The sequence below is a fragment of the Melospiza melodia genome, chromosome 15 (genome assembly GCF_035770615.1).
Source record: "Melospiza melodia melodia isolate bMelMel2 chromosome 15, bMelMel2.pri, whole genome shotgun sequence".
Lineage (NCBI taxonomy): Eukaryota > Metazoa > Chordata > Aves > Passeriformes > Passerellidae > Melospiza > Melospiza melodia.
Window position 1 is genome coordinate 4,792,525 of NC_086208.1, and position 22,013 is coordinate 4,814,537.

The 22,013-nt window shown below is 39.8% G+C and overlaps 1 protein-coding gene across 2 annotated transcripts in view; it reads left to right on the top strand.

Moving 5' to 3' along the window:
- SCAPER (S-phase cyclin A associated protein in the ER) overlaps nt 1–22,013 on the top strand; it is a 137,808-nt gene that overhangs the window by 52,635 nt on the left and 63,160 nt on the right. For both annotated transcript variants that reach the window (XM_063169470.1, XM_063169471.1), the window contains exons 21-23: nt 4,654–4,790; nt 7,923–7,988; nt 16,403–16,529. In XM_063169470.1, the coding sequence (XP_063025540.1) occupies nt 4,654–4,790; nt 7,923–7,988; nt 16,403–16,529 (330 nt within the window). The remainder of the gene's footprint in view (nt 1–4,653; nt 4,791–7,922; nt 7,989–16,402; nt 16,530–22,013) is intronic.

Sequence of the window (22,013 nt, forward strand, 5' to 3'; positions counted from 1 at the left end):
AAAGTTCCTATTAATATTTTCTGAGTAGTGAAATGAATAATAACTTATATGTAATACAGAGAGCCAAGTGTCACAGTGAAATAAAATGGGGTAGGAACATAATTTTGCAGTTGTGTTCTGCTTTGATAAATACATATCCAAGGCTTCACCTGCCAGGGACACATCCATGGGTGCTGCTGTTGTAATTATGACACTAAATGGGGAGGGCTGCTGAAGAATATTTGTCTTGTGAATGGCTGTTGGGAAATTTCTTGTGCAGCTGTATTTTATACAGATTACTGAGGTTCAGAATCCAGTTTAAGGTATGGTTTTCCTCATCCAAGCAGAACTGGGCCCTGCTCAGCTATATAGCATTTCAGCATTCTGTAGCATTTGCTGCACTGTCCATGGAAAACTGCAATTATGTTTGTTCTGGAGTCTGAAAAAAATTACTTTTATTTCAGGGGATATTGATTATAATGCTGTTATCCTTGTAGTGTAAACATGTAATTTAAGAAACAGAAAACATTGGTTATAAGAAGTGCTTAGTCAACTAAAATTCTCAACTTCAAGATATCAGACTAACAGGGTAGATTGTGTGGTTCAGGCAGTTGAAGGGGACTAGGAATAACCAGCAAGAATGTGACTTCAGACGTGACCTTATTAGCTTTAGCTTTAATGCTTTTGGCAACTCAATTTCTCATGTAGTTTGTAGATGAGGCCCATCTGTTGCATTTGGAAAGCTTCAGGATTTTCAATGACTTGACCAAAAGTGAGAACAGTTGAGAATGGAGGGAGAAGGAAGGAATAGCAAAGACATTTTTGTAAATAATCTAATTTCTGTCTGCTTTGTGGTGACTGCAGTTTTACATGGGCAATAATATCAGTCTTTATCACCTTGTTTGTAAATAAACTATTGAAACTTCTACAGAAATTCATCTCAGATGTTCTAAAAATTACTTCAGTGTTCTGTAAAAATTTAAATAATAACATGTGTCTGTACAAAATGCCCTTAAATATCCCATGGTGGATGTTTACTACCTTCATTTTACTTCATGGCTTTTTCAGCTGGAGACTGAGGGTCTCTCCCTGAGACAGGTACAGGATACCTTGGGATTTTTATCAGTGGTTCTTAGCTGTGGAGAATGCATGGCAATAACACAGGAGAGAAGGAGCAGGGGTATTTCTACTCTGATGGGTCACTGAGCCATCATCACATGAGCAGAGAGGAACATTCACAGGTGCCCATGAGGAAATCCATGCCAGCATTCAGTTCTTGTTTTGTTTCTGTATCTTGCAGCTGTACCTCCCAGCACAGAGCAGCTCTTTGTGGCACAGATTCTGTCCCCTTCACAGGAGCTGAGCCCTTGCTTTGTGATGTTGCTGATCTCAGCTCAGAGGATGAGTATCAAGTATGAAAAATGATGGCAGAAGTACAGAATGACCATCATTGCTGGCTCTGGTTTAATCCTGAGATCAAAAGTGTTCTGTTAGGACAGAACTAGCAAAATTAGTATATTGTACATAAGCCTTTAAAACAGGGTTTCAGAGAAATTGCACAGCTAAAATTGACGTAGCTGAAACTAAAACTGTGCTGAAAAGATTTGGTAGGCTGAATACAGATCATAATGACAGCAGCTTCCCTTAAAAAAGAGCCTCTACTTATAATGTTTTGCATTTATAAAGGCCTAAATTCTCCAAAGATCTGGTGGTTTCCCAGTATCTGAGGATTTGGGGCCAGAATGTGCTCAGCCTAGTGCAGGACCAGACCAGTGATGACCCCTCACGTTGCCATAAGAAGAAATCCAGAGTGCTTTTAAGGGGGAGGATAAATTAATTTAATTTTAGCAATTCTGACTGCACTTAGCATTTATTTATATAAAAATAATAATTACAAAGAAGTGAAAGGCTTTCAGAAGGTGCAGATTACCCCTTTATCCTGCATAACATTTATTAGAAATACACCCACCCCAAACGAATGAGTTTCATTCTTATTTAAATGAAGGGATGGCAAAAGTTTGCTTTGAAAACACTGCACTGGCCTTACTCCCTTTTATGCTCTGATTGTTGTTATTTTTGGGGTGTGTTCCCTTGCCCAACTATGGCTGTGCAGGTAAAATTACTCATGAGTTTAATTATTTAAAGGATTGCACTTCCTGTACTTCAGTGTGACTTGGTGGATTCTAAAACCTCAATTCTTTCAGGTAACTGGTAGGAGCTCAGTAAAACACACTGATAAATATTTTTCCCTGCTCTGGAGGGTGGTGTAGCAGCAGTTCTCCTCAGGTGCCAGTTGTCACCCAATCCCAAGTTATTTGTTATTTTTGTTTCACACCTGAATGGTGTCAGTCTGCCCACGGTGATAATCCCAGGCTTTGATCTGTACCTTCAGAGGGAGATTGTTTTTGTGACACAAGGTATTATTACTCTGGTCTGACTGTAATGTAATGAGCTGTGTGGATGAAGTCTGATATTAATCCACAGTGCCCCGTGTGAAAGCTGAGAACGCTGAGAACCATGGTGCACAGAGCTGCTCGAGTTCCTGTGAACAAATGTGTGCAACCATCATGGCTGCTCTCCTGGCCCCACAGCCTGGGGCATGAATGTGCTTGTTGAACCCTGCAGTTCTCTAAAAGTCAGCAGCTAATCACAGATAAGATGATGAAAAAAGAGATGAGTGTCTGTGCAGGGGGTGCAAAGCTTTATCTCCTTGCTTTGTGCCCAGCACAAGTGTGACCCCACGGTCACAGCTGCCCTGGGGTGGCTGCTGTGGCTGCCCTGGTGTGGTGTGGGGGCCATCTCAGAATGCAGTGGGAGCTTTATTCCACTCTGCTGTCCCTCTGGGGCAGTGACAGATGTGATGAAGCAGAATGCCAGTGGCACTGTTGAAGGAAGATGCAGAAGCACAGTAGCAGCCCTGGTTAGTTTTGTGTTACCTCACTGCAGAGACCTGAGGTGGGCTCCTGGAGGTGCTGGGCTGTACCCTTTGGAAAGCAGGGATGTTCATCCTAAATCCCATGGAATCATTCATAAATCCCTTGCTCAGTAGATGTCACAGGTACCCTGAAGGCTGTAGCAAAGCAGCAGTGGCATGGTCTCTTCTGAGGAAGCCCTTCCTTTTCTTAACACTATCAAACTCCAACCCACGTGTTACCTGTGCAGTTTGAACCTAAGGACTGGATTTCTGGTTTTAAAAAGAAAATTAGTACAAAAGATATTTTTAAGTGGGTGTTAAGGGATACATCTCTTTGATGAGACAGAATTGAGCTGCAGGTTCATAACCAGGACAGGGATGGTTCATTCTGCACTGCAGCAGCTTGGTGGAGAACTCACTCATTGCAGTGATGCTCCAAAGGGCACAACCTCTGGAGGTACCCTGAGAAGGTTTCCTTTTAAGCCCTTCTTGGTAAAACTAAATGGAGACTATTAAGGACAGGGAAAATGCCTACAAAAGCTGGTAAAATTACCTTACAAGGCACTCTAGCAATCTGTGTCAGTGTGTATGGTTTAAACAATGTGGACAGTTCATCGAGGAAGACTCTGCAGGTGTGCTGGGACCTATCCAAGGTAGGCAGAGGAGCAAAGAGAAAGTCAACATTACCTTTAGAATTTGCTTAGAGGATAATGTTGGATTTCTTATGTCCAGTATTCATTCAGTAGAATTGGACCTGCTAATTCAGTATTCATTTTGCATTCCTATGATTTAAAATTGATATTTACTGTTTCTACCAGATATATATTCATAGGGCAGCACTGCTTTCCAAAAACTAAATGCTCTTTTTCCAGGAAATTTCACTGAGATTTATTTTGTTTTCAGCAGGCACAGTATTTTCCTGGTCAATGAAAGAACATAGAGGTTGTTTTTTGGAAAATACTGACTATAAATTTTTGTAGCACATCACCATTTACTTTGAATTTTAAGGGGACTTACCAAAAGGGAAAGAACAGCCACATCTGATTGTGGCCATAATTATATGCAAGGATAAATTATCCTAATAAGCTCTGGTCACCTGTACTTCATAATAAATTTGGTATTTTGTAAGAAAACTGATACAAACTTCAGTATATTAAAAATTGTGTAAGTTGTTCTAATAACTGGCCTTGAACTGGTTGTTTAGCATTTCTTCTGTGGGGAACTGAAATTTTACCAATATTTTGCCTAAATTCAAATTTTTTAATGTGAGAGGAAAAGTAATAGTCCCATTAGTAAATGGTAACGTTGTAAGTAGTGAAGAGTAACATATATTTCCATATATTTTAATGAAGATTAGGACATGTTTAGATTTTGATGAAGAGTTAATATAAAAACCAAATCTAGCTTATTTCATGTAATGAGTTATGTTGGTGGGGCAGGTTTTCTGTAGCTGTAAAAGGCAGATTGGAGGAGAGAAAGCATGTCAGCTTGGAGTCCATACTTGTTAGGTAACAATTTCTTGAAAAGAAGGCACACTATTTATTGTTCTTTTTTTAATAATTTTTCTTCCTTTTTAGAAAATGCACAGCTTGTTCTCTCTAGTGTGAAATAATCTCTTTGCCAAGATTTTTTTTAAAATTAGGGCTTCATTTTCATAACCTTCAGTTAAATATTCACCACTGTTCTTTTTTCCTGGGAAGATAATCTGTGATCTCCATCACATACTATACCATTAAATATTATTCTATTATTTTCTGCAGGAGCACCTGTCATTAAAAAAGTACATTGTGGACATTGTGATTGAGAGTTCTGTTCCTGTGGAACCATTAAAAGATGGAGAGGAGAAACAGAAAATTAAAAAGAAAGCCAAAAAGCTGAAGGCACGGATGAACTCCAGGTAGTACCAATTTCTTTTTATTTTTATTTTTTTCTAAGTTTTGTTCTAAACTTTACCTTCTGTCCTCTAGTGTGAATGCAGTGGAAGGCTGAAAAAATGTAAAATTATTTGCTTTGGGAGTGTCTTGAAAATAACACTGATGAGCCTAATTTATGGCCACTTTCTCTGATTGAGAAAGAAAACTGAATATCGATCTGGAGCCCTTGGTTTCACCTGTTAAGAGCTTTTCTCATAATTGGATGCCAGTGCCCTGCCAAAACTGTAGCCTCTTCTAGCATACAATAGCATGTTTAAATTTGTGTAAACCATGCCTATTTTTCTTTCTAGCTATTGATTTTTAAATGAAGTATCAAAGAAAATCAATAGTAATCAACAAATAGAAGTCAGCCTGCTGTAGTGTCAAATCCCATGACTAAATTTAATCATTTTTTTTGCCTGTCACAACAAGAAGAAAGTTAAAAATATCTTCAAGTGGAAAGTGAGTTGTCAGACGTGCAATTTGTTCTTAGTCTAAAAAGTGACATCTGCAAATCAGTGTGATGTGCAGGACATCATTATATCATGAACTGGCAGTGTCACTCCTCCATGGCTGAATGGTCCCAGCTCAGGTTAATGCTCTGCTGAATATTGTAGCATATTTTTGCATTTCTCTCTAAAAATACTTCTCACCGAGGTAAGAGTCATTGTTACACATTTTCTCTGCCTTTTTAAGCATGAAGGGTTTCAAATAAGAGAAAAAAGCATGCAGAGATTTTTAGAACTACAGTAAAGTGAGATGTTTCATTAACTCCTAGCAGCCAATCAGCCTTCAAAACCACAACACTCCTTAGAGTGTATTATTGTTCTGACTGCTTTCCTCTTTGGCTGAGCAGATCCACTTGCTGAATGTCACTGTTGGAACTGGATAATGTTCTTCAGGTTTCTGGATGCTCAGGATGCAGAATTATTCATATGACCTGTTGATTTAATGCAGTACCTGGGTCCAGTTTTAATTATTTCTCCAGGGCGACTTCTGTTGAATTTAGGCAAAGATTTGTCAGACCCTGGAATGCAAGTTGACATAATAATTTATTGTTGGCACAAATAAGAGAAAACTTTCAGAACATTTTGAGTTTGTATGTGTCAGACTGCTGTGTGAGTCAGCATATTTGTCATCAAAAATTGTGATTAAAACAGTAATAAGTAATAAAGGACCATCATTTTACAATGGTGATGTGCTATTGAAAAATACAGTGAAAGTTTCAAAATCTAAGTTACACTGAGGAGCTGTGAAGTTCATGTTTATTAAGCTTGGTTTTACTGTAAAAGGCTGGCTAGAGTTTTCAGTGGCTTTGCTGTTCTTGAAGATAACTCAGAGTTAAACAGAAGATTTTCTGATGTTAACACAAAAGACTTACTAATAAAAATGTCCAGTAGCAACATAAAGCAGAGGTATTTTGATGTTGCTAATTTAGAATTTCATAGATGTTATCAGATTATCACACACCATGTTTTAGTACATATTTCCAGCTCTTCTCCAGGAAAATAAATAGTTACAATGAATGCCTTGTGCCCCAGCACTTGAAATGTCACATTTATTTCAGTTTCTAGGAAGCTGTGATATTTTAAACTGGAAAAAAATAATAACTGCAACCAAATAGGTCCTGTTACACTCCTGAGTCTCCAGATCTTAAATCACTCTTGCAGTATCAAAGCAATGAAGGGCAGAGGTGAATGAGGGGACAAATGGTGATCAGTGGGATATTAGATGTGTTGAGAAGTTTCACTAGTCTTATTAATTATATTTATAACCCTAAGCCATTTAACTGGTGCTATCAGTAACAACTGATATATAGATAAGTAAATTAGCTCAGGTTTTCATGTATGTGCTGCTAGCAGGAGGATGTTTGGATAGTGACACAGGAGAAGCAGGGCTGGTGAAAGCTGAGTGGAAGCATCAGAGCTGTGCTTAGCAGGAACTTGGTCCAGGCTTTGCAGGGGACTTAAAGCATTCCAGCCATGTGCATTTAGTAACAGGGGTTTGGGGTGATAATTCAGGTTTGACTGACTTGTCTGTACAGAAGCTGAAATGTGTTGTTTCTGGTGAAGAAGGCAAAAGGTTAATAAAGGAATTTCACCTTCATGTTTAATACTGAATTCAGCTGTGATTAATGGCTTTATTAATGACCCACAAATCAGAGCTGGTGGTGATGTAACAATATTTGTGTGGAGCTTAACTTGGAATGGCGAAGCAAACGAAAGGAAAATCTGAGTGGCTTTGGGAAACTTGAACCATTAGGGTGAACAGAAAATATAAAGAAAGATTTAATATATGTATCTGAGAGAAATGCATCTGCATCACTGCAGTGCCTGGGTTAGTTTTGCTTTACATGTGTGCTGGTAGAAATGGGGTGCAGGATTGTTGCTGTGGGTCTTGCCTTGCTCCAGGAATGACTCGCGGATTTCACCTGTTGGCACAGGCTGGCTGGAGTGAAAACAAGCAGTGGGAAAAGGTTGTGTCTCCCTCTTCCAGCTTTTTGGCACATGGCCAGTGTAAACAATACTTCTAAGGCACTAAAGAGGTCGTGTTTCTCTTTCCAGCAGTAAAGGAGTCCTTGGTGGAGGTGTTTCTGTGCTGCTCACCTAACATTCATTATGTTACACTCCAGTCAGTAGTTACAGAAAAAATGCTTCTGTGCCTGCAAATACAGCCAATTATTTGCATGTTAATTGTCATCTCTCTGATGTACTAATCTGGTCTGCACTACATGTCTGTTATTTATATTTTATATAATAATATTATTTATAAATTTTTCATAATATTGCATTATTTCACTAATCATTTTATAATATGCAGTAGATTACTACAGTTGTATATATCACTTGTGAAATTTTCTACCATTTGAAAAGTCAACTTAAACACCTTTTGTGTACTGGTGCTATTTTAAAGTAGTGGTGTTAATCATAAATAGTTACGGGCCAATGGCCAGTAGTTAAGCAGCAGTGGAATATGGATTATGACAGGGCAGCATTGACAGAAATGCTGTGCTTTACTATGAAGCAGAAAAACCCAAAGGCTTGAACTCTCTTGCTGCTCTTGCATCCTGGACACTTTAGACAATAGTCAATAATAATGAATATTTTTTCCTCCAGGGCAAAGGAATATGAGAGCTTGATGGAAGCAAAAAATGCTGTGTCTGACTCACCATTTAAAGCCAAGTAAGCATTTATCTCTATATATTTTAGACATAAGCTTTTTCCCCCTGTCTCTCACAGAAGTGCCCCTGAAATTTCTGGTGGAGGAGGTGTGGAAGGTTTCCCCCAATTTGGGGCATGTTTCCATCCTGAATTACAGATCAGTCCCTGATACAAAAGGTCAGACTTCAATAAATGCAATAAAGACAATATATGTGTCTTTTTTTCTGAAGATACTGTATATCTTAACCTGTATATCATACCTCTATATCATCCTGCAATGGTAAAGAGTACATACACTTCTCTTTTTCTTACTTGGAAACAAGAAGGTTCCAGTCTTGTACTTTAAGACTGATGGGTGAAAATTCGGCTGCAATTCTGGAATTGGAAATCTTATGTTTGTCTCTGACCAAATGGAGGTCAAAGGTACTTGTGGTGGAAACAGAGATGTTTTAATGCACAGATCTCTTAGGCTGACATTGGGCTTTTTAAAAAATAGACCTTTTTATTATCAAGGATAAGGCACAGATGAAAACAGCTGGATGGTAGATGAAAACAAGATCTGTGATCACTGACAAATTCCTTCTGCTTAGTTTGAAAGTGAAAATTGCTCAGCTTTTGTTTTCGGATTCCATTGAAACCAGTTGGGAAAAGATGCAAAATATTTGGATTTCCAAGATGATTTTGATAAGTTCTATTACCTAAGATTTTAAAAGAAGCTATACAGCTGTAGTTTAAATGCAAAACAGTTAAGAAATTGAAAAGACGTGGAGTTTCATCAGTCCTTGGCAGGACAGGGAGGATACCAGTAGAGTTGTGCAGTTTTGTGATGGTCAACACATTCTCAAATGACTTGGAAAATGCAGAGATTCAGGACAGTAGAGACAAGAATTGGTGCTGAATACTAATTTTGAAGAGAGTGAGTGAGCAGGCAGTAAAATGGCAGGTGAAATCTAGTGTATATTGAGTGCTACCCAATGGAAGGGGAAGACAGAACTCAATTATATCTTCACATAAAAGTGTGGGCCTTGAATTAGCAGATGGGATAGGTAGTACCTGGAAAATATCAGCTCAGTACTCAGCAGCTCATAAAAATCCTTCAGTAAAATTACTTAGAAACAAGCAAAACCAGAACAAATAATGTCATGAGGTACAAATACCTGGGTGATTTACATCTTTTGAGTAGGATGTGAAGTTCCTTGTCTCTGAACAGATAAGCTACAATTGCTAAAGGTTCAGAGATAACAGAAAGGGAAATATGTAATGATTTCAGGTATGTCTTATGTATCAGGAAATAGGTAAACTAGTACTACTCCTGCAGGAAAATATGATAATGGGGAGAAGTTCCTCTGGGGTTATGTTCTAGAGATCTGCAGTGTCACAAACAGCATGGCAAAGGTGGATGGGGATTGTTGGCTGTCTCCTTGGTACCAGGACAAGGGAGCACAGGGGAAAGCTGAGCCAGGTTCTAGAGAAACCAGACCCAGTGTTCTCAATGCAGCATGAGGGAGAAGTGGGGAGCTCCCACAGGTGCTCACTGACAGCTTCCCTGCATTCCTGCAGCTCTAGGAAAGCACAGCCAGCCTCAGAGACTCCTAAGCCAGAAGTGGGGAAACAAACAGATTAGTAAAGAGGATTATGCAGCCTGGGCTGTTCTTAGTGTTCCTGAGACATCCTCTCCCAGTGGGCAGATGGGGAATGTGCCTCACTGGGAGCTGGGCTCTGGGAGTCTGTAGCATCAGTCAAAGGGCTGTGGGGTCTCAAGAGCTGGAGTCAAAAACTCTCATCCTGAAGTTGCAACAACTTTCAGATTGGGGATATTTGTCTAATAACCTGTACCAGATCCTGCCTGTTTTGTGGTTGTTTCCATCACTCCTAAACTGCTGAGGAAGGTGGCCTTTTGTACAATTGCTGGTGGTTAAGCAGTTCAGATCCTTGCAGTTAGACCTCCTTGATGTACATGCAACCAGCCTGTATGCAAGTATATTTCACACAGCCTTTTCAAAAGCTTGAAAACTGCTGCTGAATCTTAGATGTATTTTGAAATTATAAAAATCCATCACTGAGGTTTGACACAAGAAAATGACCCATCTCCAGCAGATGGCACACCTGCATAAACACATGGGAAAGAGTTGGCTTAGTTTCTTGGCCATCAGCACTTCTTGCAAGATGAATTTCATGGTATATTGAGACTTTCAGATTTGTAGCTTTTGTGTTTTGCTTTTCTTTGCTGCTAGAAAATAAAAAATTAGGTTCTAGTCATCAGAAAGTAGAAATGTCTGCATTTGACTCTGAAGATATTCATAAGCTCTTGTGTCTCTGTGTTAAATTTTGAGATTATCAGTGATGTAACTTGGTCAGTTCTGTCTCAATTGTAGCGCTAGAGAAACTCAGATTTTAAATTTTTTAAAAATGTTTTCAAATCTTTTGACTGATCCTGAATTTACCATTTTCATTTGTCTTTATGTAATTAATTGTTTATTTACTTTCAGACAAAATCTTCTGTTCCATCTGCTCTTTTAGTTTCTTCCTTCATTGCCTCCTTTCAGGTGTGAGCTGGTGATGGCCACTGTGTAGCTCACTTCCATCACAGTCTAGGGGGGTCTCTTTGCAGTGTTCATGTAAAAATCTAGAGATCTATCAGCTGCCTTCATCTAAATGTTTAAAATATCGTTTCAGGAGCCATAGTTATTGTTATTTCCAAAATTACACAACTTTTTACCTGCGATGAGGGCTTAAATATTTGTGAGCTTCTTTGAAATCAAGCAGGTTAAAAATGGAAGCTCAAGTCTGAACTGGCTTTTTAAGTAGAGGAGTGTCTGTGAGTCAGCCAGAAGCCCATTTATTTCTGTTAAAATGTGTTTACTTTGCACATCACATATTAGAAAATGGAAGAATAGGGAAGTATTATCTCTTTCTGTAGGAGAAAGGATAAGAGGGCAAGAAATTTTATGAGGCAAGAGTTTTAGCCTAGACTGTATCTATTAACATGGGACAACCTAGTCTTAGTATAGAGAAAAATAAGAGGAAAACACAGAACTAAGGAGGGGATCCTACTTCAGCAAGGCCAGCAGGAAGAGGAGTCAGCCCAAAGAAACAAAGAGCAGTAGGTCTGAAGGAAGCATTGTTACCTTGAGAAGCTGTGTGGGCAGTCAGAGGACACTGTGTGCCAGGGATGCTGTGCCTGTGCCTGGCTGGGTGCACTCTGCTGCCAGCTGGGAGTCTGCACAGCTCTCAGGAGAGCTGCACAGTTACTGAGAAAAGTCCCACCACAGAATGAAGGGGGTAAAAATAACACCTCTGAGTGCTAAATGCAGTCTTTGGGTCAAAACAAATGGGAAGAGTTTTTGTCTTTCCCAAGGGAAGGTTTGAGGTACTCAGATTGGAGTGGAAGTGTACCAATGAACAGAAAATATCTTTTGACTTAGTGGACTGTGGAGCTTAAAAATGGAGAAGTTCCTTTTTAAAATCTCTTTAAAGTGGGACACAATTGGTAGGTTTATTTATTTGCTTAACAGAAGCAATGTGTTTTAGAATTAAATTCTTTTATGCTTCCTTTCTTATGCCACATTTCTTTATCCGCTCCTCTCTCTACCCCCAAACTGAGAGTGTCTTCACAACCAGAACCACTTATGGAATGGAAGTTCTTATCTGATTTTAGTTCTTAGTCATGTTGTCAGTTGTTACAGAAGAAAGACAGAAACCAGAGTTACTTTTTGGCAGGTAAAAAGCCTTTTTAGATCACCTTTAAGATTAGGCCACTTTAATATTATGAGACCACTGATTTGCTGATGCAACTGATAGACTGTTTCAGTGGTTCTTATTAGTTGAAGGTTTGCAGATTTATAAAACCTTGTGCACTAAGGAAGCACTGATCCAAGTGCTTTCTAAGCTCTACTCTGGTACTACACTAACAGCAATGAGCTGACAGGCTTTATCCTGCTGTGATAGACAGTGGGTGTCCCTTGCTCAGTGATACAGCACTGATTCATGGCTGGGATTGTCAGTGACTCTGAGTTCTTCCACAGAAATGACTTCTAAATATAGCTGGGACAGTTGGGGTTTTAGTATCTGTTAAAAAATGGTGTACATTAGGGAGAGGGGTGGGATAATTCCAAATATTGCCTTGTTGGGTCAGTATTTTGGTCTCTGAACTGTTTCACGTACCGAGAGGGACATTCAAGGGAAGGACTGTGGACATTGTCACCTGGAGAAGCCAAGTATTGCTCCCTGCCTTTCTCAAGTGCATTTGCTGGTTGGCCCCTGGTGGCACTTAGGTAATTCTGTAGGTGCTGGTGGACTCTTGGTGGGTTTGTAGTATTAATTCATATTCTCTGGGAACTGATCTGAGCAATTATTTAGTGTCCAGTGTACTGGGATAACGTGGCAAAAGGTGTGTCAGGTGTCCTTTGGTGTGTCAGGTGTCCATTGGAGCATTCTCAGGTGTCCATCAGAGCACAGTTTGAAAAGGGAAGGAAAACATTTTCACAAAGTTAGAGGGTTATTTAGATCTATTTAATATTTTTTAATGCAGAGGCAGGACCATGTATTTCAGTGTTAAATATCCAAGCAGTAAAGTATAATTGTCATCCTTCAATTCAACAGGGAAACTAAAGTAATGAAAGATTGCTTTGTGCCTGAAGGGAATTAGCAGGTTTCAGGGGGAGAAGTTTTGTTCTAATATTTTAATTAGTCTCTCTTCACATAACAAGGAATTGTTTTCACGTATTCTTTTTATTTACCTTTTGTTTTTAATTGCAAAGGGATACTTCAGATAGTATGGATATTGGAAACAGACTGCAACACAAAAAGAAGAGGTAGAAAAAGAAATATTATTTCCTGTGAGAGTCTGCTGCAGATGAGATGGGAATGTAGTGTGAAGTTTGTTCTTTCAGAAGCCCAAAGCTAAAAGCCTTTAGCTGATACAATACTTTCTTTCCTTCATTATAATATATCAGTGTAGTCACAGGATAAACTTACCTTGCAGGTTTTCCTGGTGTAGAAGGCTTAGAGTCATAAGATATTATACCAAAATACTGATTACTGAGGAAAAACCAGACAATCTCTGAAACTGGAAGTACTTGTACAAAATTTAATTTCCAAAATGTTGTGGAAATTGTAGAAGAGCTAGAGTGTAAATAAAATAAAATTCAGGTAAACTTTAAAACAAGAAAAATAACAGGTATGATTGGGCAGGCCGTGGATTTCCTCTTCAGAAAATAGCTAAAATATTAACATGGGAATGCAAATAAATGTATTCAGAAACACACCCACCCTTCCCTGGGCATTGGTGCCCAGCCCAGACATTGGGTTAAACCCCCAAGTGCTGGGTACATTGATGCTGCTATTTCAAGGCTTTTTGGCTTTTTTCTGGAGATGAAATGTGGCCTAGAAATACTGACAGATCTTTTTCCTTTGGCCTATAAAATATATTAAACCTGCTAAAAGTATTTAGCCCATGTTGGAAACCTTGGATATGAACAGCCCTTGTTTTCCCATTTGCAGTGGGAAAAGATGAGATACTGTATTTGTATTTGCTGAACATACAATTTATTAGTTTACATTATGGTGGTGTTCCAAGACAAATCAGGGCTTTACATCCTTCTGATACTTGTTCTGCATTCTGAATTATCCATTTGTGAGGAATACTAAAACCTTAATAAGTGAGATGTAAATAATTTAAGGGGAAAAAACATTAACTTTCTCTATTATCCTGCACAGCAAAGTTTCAATTATTTATCATTCTATGTATGGCTTAGTAAGCATTGGAGGAGTAAAAATTGGGGGACAGAAAGAAGACTAATTAATTGTCCTGAGATGTTTGGATTTGGATTCAATGGTATTTTTCCAGAATCACTGGATCAGGTGTGGATGCCATGTCCCAGTAATCCCCAGTGCATACCAAGAGTTTACCAGGAGTCCAGTGTGTACAAAGAGCTCTCTCTTTCCAAATCCATTCATAGCAATGGCAAATTCTGCATCCAAGTACAAGTCCTCTAGCATAGATTTCCAGTCCTTTGAAGCAGTCCAAAAATTATTCTTATTTCCCTAACATGGCCAAGAAGTCAGTATGAAGGATATTTAAATAATTCCTCCAAGGCTCACTGGTGGGAGGAGGCAGGTTTTATTTCCCCTCTCCTCCCCATGTGATCACACAGCACCTTTGGTTTTGGTAGAAAACTCCCTCTGCAGTAGGATATGAGGATGTAAGAGGTAATTCTTCAATGTGGCAGAATTGGAAATTCATTCTTCCAGTTTCTTACTCTGTGATGTTGAACACATGCTTAGAAAGTTTGAATTTTGCTAAAAGTATCCAGAAAGACTTTCAGAAGAAATGGAAAGCTGGAAGCTTTCCCTAGGGAGTTACTACTGTACAGGTTGTTTTTAAAGTGAGGACAGAAACTGAACCTAAGGAGCATCTTAACAGACTGAAGAGAAGGACTTTTGTGTTAGCTGTGTCAGCTGAAGGCTGTGTAATATGATTATGTTCTCTTGGAGTCCCTGTGAGCAGTGTTTTGATAAACCTTACACATTTTGTATGCTGATGGAGATTAGGGAAGTGCCTTTCTTCAGCCTCTGTGGTTAATCCTGGTGGAATTCCATTCCTGTGATGTTAAATTAAGCAAATGGAAACCTGTCTTGCTGTCTTTTGTCAGATGAAGTTACAGTATAGGGTGGTGGGCTTTATATAGGCTTTAATAGTGGAATTTGGGTAGATATACCAAAGAAATAAAATATTTTTTGCTTAATGTGCTAGGTTATTGCCAAGGCAATAGGCATTCTAAATCCCACTGTGAAAAAACTCTGCTTGTGGACTGCAGCAGTTCCACTTCTCATTGGTGCTGTGGTCTTTTGATTTACTGTCCAAGTCCTGCAGTTATTTGGGCTTTGGCTTTTAGTTTTGTTTCCCATTTTAGCTTGTGGCTTATGGAGATAGACAGAGGTTTCCTCCAACCTCATTTTCCACAGAGGAAATAGCAGTGAAAAGAATCTCATCAGGATGTAATCTCCTTTTATTTTTCTTGTCATGCAAAAATCCTGGTTGTATATTAGTGGGCTCAGCTGACCAGATGATAAGAAGTCCAAGACTCAAAATTCTACAAATCATTTTTATTTGTACTTCAGGAACATATATGTATCTTCAGCATTTCTTGAAAGCTATTAATGAAGCTCCTATTTTTTTCAAAGAGAAGACACAGAGTACCTGTTGTCTCTTGATTAAGTGGAAACTATTCTTTTATAAATTAATACTCTGATTTTGGGGAATTTTTTTTAACGTAGTGTGACTATTGTGGTACCTTCTCCAGCCATTCCATCTCCTGTCTCACTTCTGGGAGTCTGGTTAATGTAATCTTTTTCTTTTCCAATACTCTGTGGTCACTTGTGAATGCCTTCTGGCCCTTTAACCCTGACATCTCCATTTTATGATGAGCACTCTTACCCTTCCCCTCTTTTTCTTTCCTCTAGAATTCTGTGTGTAGGCTGGCAGTCCCAGCAGTGTCTGCCCCTCCTCCTGCTCAGTTGCCAGCTCTGTCCCACTCAGTGCAGGTGCCAGTAGATGAAAGCAAAGTCCAGCAAGCCCTGAGCCTTGTCACTGAGAGCAGCAGGAGGGGACGCTGAGGCAGTGCCACCAAATGCAGGCAGGGACAGAGTGACACCTCCTCCTGACTGCTCTCAGTCTGCAGCTAAGGGACTCTGGCAGCCTTGTCTCCTCTGCCTTGCTGCTCCCACTGCACCCTCACACTGGGCACAGCAGGATAAATAAACTCTGGCTGTTTTCACTGCTGTATTCTGTATTTTGTGCCCGGGCACTGGGTGTTTCCCCTCAGTGCTGAGCAGCAGAGCACAGGTGAATAGCCCAGATGCATATGTGTAAAACTGAAATGGAACCCAACCCATGTGTGTCACCATCACTCCCACCTCTGCAGTTTGGCTTCATTACTGACCCTTGTTAATAAAATGCCCTTTCTGAGGTAGGCTGCAAAGCCATTGCTTTTCTCTTATTCAAATAACCCTGAAGAGCCATTTCTTTTATGATGCCTATAAGAAATCAGCCAAGTGGCCCTGCTGTTCCATTTCCCTTACTCATCTTAAATAGGGTGAAACCATTTGAAAATGAGGATGGCAAAAGCTACCATGATAAGCTGTGGAAGGGGAATAGGGAAACAGCAGAAACAAATGTAGCTCATAAAGCACCTTTATGGCTGTACTGTTCACTCTATAGCTGTGCTGTTTCCTTGAAAAAGCAGATATTGAAATGTCACTCCAAGTTGACAGTATCTCCTTGGATGTTTAGCATCCTGTACAGAATAGATGATAACAAGAACAATATTTAACATAGATTTTCATGATTTCTTCATTGGTGCCAGAGGTTCATTACAAAGATGTAGGTTAATAAGGCAGTTTTTGCTTTAACTGCTCTTTGTTTTCTGTTGAAGGTTACAGAGATTAGCAAAAGACCTTCTGAAGCACCTCCAAATGCAGGATGGCTGTTCCTTGGGGAACCACAAAGTTCCTGGTCTGGACAGGACTTTAGGAGAGATCTCTCGGATTCTGGAGAAAGAGGTATTGTGACTTCTGACTGACCTAGAAATTGGTTTGCCCTCAAGTCTCATCAGGGTGGATTTGGGAATGTTTAATGTCAGTTGTTGAAGAATAAATGACCTCTATGTAACAAGCAGTGTCTGCTATAACACTTTTCACTTTTTTCCCCTGTATTTTCATGAGGATTGTTTTTAACCTGGGTCATTTCAGTCATCTAGCTTGTAGTGCTTACCCACAAACAGCTTTTACAATAAGGGCCCAAAGCAATTAGCAGAAAACAGAGGAAAGAATTGGATCCAGGTTTGCTGGAACACCAATCTGTTGAGTTTTGCCAGAGTTCAACAAAGTCAGTGGGTCTTCACTGGAGGAGGAAGGTATGATGTGCATATATGTGGGATATTCCTACATTTTTTACTTTTTTAAAGTGATATGATTGCAGAGCAATCCATGCCATTTGCTTTATGGTAAATGTTGGATTTTTTTTTTAAATTCATAGCACCACATTTGCATCTTTTTTCCTATTTCCTCATTGTCAGTCTGCTGCCCACAGTGCTTTCTGACTTGTAATGTGGTTTTTTTGCTCCATTAGGAGCACAGTATTTGGGTTTTTAGCTGGAACATTATGTTCTGTTCTCTCTGCAACCACTAGAAAATACTTCTCTTTCTTATCTGTAATCAAGACATAATGAAAATTAGTTCTGGAAGAAACCAAATTAATAAAATCTGAGGAGGAGATTGCATCATTGTGGTTCAGACTTGATGTTTGTGAAAATGAGAGCTCTGCTTGATGCTTTTCAGAGCTTGGTCAGTGTGGAGAAGACAATTGTTAATGGCACATGTTTTTCAGTGCTGGAGGCTGCCTGGGATGCACGGGCTCCTCACTGTGTTCTGGGGGTGCCTTGGAGCTGCTCATCAAGCTTAAGAGTGTGTTTGAAAGACTTGTGCCATTTTCACATTGTACAGGCTTCCATTAATTATTGAAAAACTCATTTTTTATTGATTTCAAAATACAGAAATCATGTTGTTGCATGACAGTGATGAAAAGATGAATCTGTGTGAAAGTTATCTAAATAATCCTTGGAAGTTCTTTGGCATGTGGAGTTGTATCCAGCCTTTTCACTAGCAGTCATCTGCTGAGATTTTTTTAAAATGAGATGTGAATTGCAGCTAAGTTTACTCATTAATTGTTTACATGGTTTTGCTGGTTGTTGAGTCTGCAGTGGGGAATTAAAAACTAAGTTTGATAGTATTAATAGATGTGGGTTATTTTGTTGTTGATTTGGGGTTTTCCCCCCAAAACATGTACCTCCCTCTGGAGAAGTATTTTTCTGTCTGAGTGTCCTGATCAATAGGGTCAGGAGGGATTGATTTCAGTGTTCACAGCACAGATCATACATGGCCATTTGCAGGAAGGGATGGGAATTCTCTTGTTAACCTGGGAGTCAGAAATGCACAGCCACATCTTACATGTCAGTGGGCACAGAAAGAGCCCTGACGGTGTCAGTCGTGGGCTGAGAGGAGGAGACTGACACTGTTAATTGAATTTCCCTGGAGAGCATAAAAATATAACCTAATGTGGGGGGAGGAAGGGGGAGTGGGAACCACACAAGCTGTCAGGGTGTGTGAGCTGATAACATTGATTTACCCTTGCTAATGGCCTGGCTTGAATAAAGAATTGCCCTGAGGGAGGACAGGGTTCACTACAATAGATCCTTGCCACTTACTAGAAATTCTTCTTACTCACAAGAAGTCCTGCAAAACTATTAAAAAATATAATTGATCCAAAACCCCTCTTTTCATTCATGCTGTGAAACATTGGGTTTTTCTTTTGTTAATAGTTTGCACTGCCAGAGAAATTTATGTATTCAGGCTCAACAGGAATAAAAGGATTGGTTTTACAGATCATGAAATGAATTGCTGAGCTGGTGTTTGTAACAGTAAATAAGAAAAATATATACCATTAAATTTCTCAACAGAAGGAAGAGCTATTCAGCTCATTAGAAATTCCATGACTGTGCTAAAACAGCCTGAAAGGGTGGGGTGTAATATTTATGCAAACTTGAATCACAAAAAAAGCCACACACAAAAGATTTGCAGCCCTGTTTCAATGGGATTTGCCTCCAGGTACAAGCAGATCACACTAACAATTTCTGTTTGGACTTAGCCTGATGTGTTCCACTCTACTGAATAAGGCTTTCTCTCACTTCTGAACCTCTTCCATGGTGTGAGAACATTCTAGGCTGCTGCATGCCTGCATGCTTATTGTGGTCACACTCCCTCTTGTTTCTGCCTTCCTGCTCTGCTGGACACAGCACATTCTGCACCTGGGGCCAAGTGATCCCACTAATACAGCAAGAAGTGCTTGTTTAATGCAATTTGAAAGGTTTATATATCCTCTAGATACTCAGATTTGAGAAATCTCTCTCAGGCAAAGATGCATCTTAAGCACTGTGTATTTTGGAGTCCTGGCTGTTTATTGCAGCACTTTACCTGCTCCTCATTCACTGCTGCTGGATCCCTGGGCAACACAGCATGTTTGAGTGCTAACAGATGAAAGAGATGTGCTTTGCTTTGCTTCAAGTGGTTGTTAGATCTCCATCACTTCCTGATGTGGCCACATTGGTTTAGTTGGATGAAGCTCTACAAAAAGCAGGAGCTTTGTGTCCAATGCTGGGAAAGGATTTGTGAAGAATAAGCAAATTGAAGTGCGGGTTTTGAGGATCTGACTTGGAGTGTGGCCATTAGCTTCGTGAAACATGTGGCTCACGTGCCTTTAAATTAAATATGCATAAGAGGTGCTCTAAAGTCATAAGCCACCATATGCTCCCAGTTTTCTATAGGTTTGTGCCCCTCCAGCCACGTGTTGGTCGGAGGCAAGGAGCACAAATCCTGATGTTGTGTATGCCTGGAGTGCTGTTCCCCAGGTGTGTCCAACCAGTGGTGCTGCTGCTCTGGGTGTGCTCTGGGTTATTGGAAGGCAGTCCTTGGGTTTGTGTATCTCACCCTGTCTGGCAGAAATCCTGGAAGGAAGCTGTATTCACTTTCACCTCTGCTTTGTTTAAAAGGACATTAGGAAAACAAACACACACAGAGCCACAACAGCAGGATGCATGCAAATATTTCCAGAAAGCCCCAGCCTGAGGTTGGCAGATGTCATATGGGACTCTTCAAGCTCTTAGTAAGATCTGATAACCCTCAGTTTAACATCCCATATGAATGGGTCTTTGATGCTAAAAGAAAAACTCTTCCAGAAGGCAGAGCTGATGTTTGAAGTGGCAGGGCTAGAGCACTTGTCCTGCCATGATTCTTTTGATTTTATGCATGTTCATTCCTTGAAGGACTAATTTTACCCATCCATCACTGAGGGCAGCTGTGTGTTTCAGATGCACAAGGAATCCCACAGTGAGTGCTGGAGCCTGCCTTCAGCAGTCCCACAGAAATGGGGGAACTCTTAGGAGCCAGGCTGCTGAGAGCTGTGTGACCTGTTAGTGAGACTGCAGCTACACTTTTAACTTTCTTCTGCTTATATCATTTATTTCCCTATTATGTAAAGAGGTGATATTCCCTGATTTAAAACTTTCCTGATTGAAAAGATCAACTGATTGAAAAATGTCTGCTGCATACACATGAGGCCCTGACCTGACAGAAGTACATACATTTCTAAGGTTGTGACCCTGACCTGGGTCAGAGGTTGCTGCCTCTCAGATGGTCATCCTTACACTTGCCAACAGAACATCCCTTCCCTAAAGCTCTTCCTAATATTTGTTCATAGAGGGTTGGTGTGTCTTCAGGTTTTAAAAGTCCTGCTTTTAAATGTTAGAAGTGTCCTGTGTGGTTTGGGATAGGTCTGTGCTGGGCAGGATTGGCAGACACTTATTCTGCTGCCATTCAAGGGCTGGTGACAGCAGCTGAGGGCAGTGGCCTTTGCACCTGGCTCAGCTGCAGCTACAACACTGCAGTTAAATCACTGCAGCTACATTTGTACAACACTTACATGTGACATTTAGGCAAGCCCTTAATGTGTCTGTTCTCCATCTGACTGGGAATATGGTACAGAGATTCAGTAGGATTCTGAGGGAACCTCATGATTTTTGGAATTCAAGGGCTACAGTTAATCTGCTTAACCAGAATTGCTTTTATATGGTGCTTCTTGCTGATTACTGGTTTGAAAAAGATCCCCACCACAAGAGGAGTGATAAGGTTCCTTTAAGTGAGTGGTTTGAGTGCAGCTCTCCCAGCTCTGCTTTGGGAGAGGGCTGCAGAGCAGGGTGCAGGTTTGATCCATGCCCAGCACAAACAGGACAGCTGAGGCTCTCCCATATACTCACAAGGCACAAAATCCTACAAAGAAGATTTCACTGCTTCTGCTCATAAAATTTACTGTGATTTTGGATGGGTTTGAGGATAGCTGTGTCCCCGATCTCCTTCAGGCTCTGTATGTGCTGTAAAAATCTCAGCAAATAACAGTGAGTGCAAAATAAAGTGTTAAAGTGTGCAATTAACATGGAACCACAAAATAAAACCTCAAAAGGAGGCTTTTGATAAACTGGGCCACAGTGCTTATAGTTATTGCCAGCTCTCTTCATGCAAATCTAGAAGCAGCTGCCTCTGAATAGTCTAAGTATGATTATTTACATTACTAATTCAGAATAATATTCTGGAATATATACTGGAATAATATACTGGAAACAGATTTCAGAGGGAAAATATACTTCCTTAGAGAAGGGTATCATTTTGTAACTGAAAAATGTGTGAATATTGACTGCAGTGGTTTAATCCATTTTCTAAAAAAAGGGTCTCAATGCTCATGATCTCTAAGACATGCTCTCTCAGTGACCATCAATGGTTTGTTTTGTGTCAGGCAATGTTTTTGGGTTTGGGATTTTTAGAGAGATTTTTCAGCCTCCTGTTTGAGCAGTGGTGATGTCAGTTATTTACATTTCAGTAAAATGTTTGTCGTAGCTTTCAAATACATGGGAGCTGTAGACAGACAGTGTTTATCCCATTGTAAAGACTGTCAGAAATGGCTGGCTCTAACAACACACTCAGGCCCTATATTTATGTTTTATTCTCTAAACTCTTGGGCCCCTTGGGGATGGTGACCATAGCCAGGGTGAAGAGGGACAATCCCCCCAATAATACAAACTCTTCATCATCAGAAACAGAAACAATAAAATTAAAAACTGTTGAAGAACTAATGTGTGGAGCAAAAGCACTGTTAAATGGAACATGGGATAAGGTTCTTCAAATATCTCTACAGAAATTTAAAATTGCCCTGAGTATGTATATGTGTGAGTATGTGTATATAAACATATATATGACATATATATACAGACAAAATAGATTTGAGAAGCAAATACTCTGTTATAAAGACTCAGTATTGTTGCTTAAAGTATATTGAAGAATACAGTGAGAATTGTGATTCCCAAACTCTTGCACATTGAATTCTGGTGCTGCAGTTATTTGCACCCAAGGAACTGTGTATTCCTGGTATAGCAGGTATGG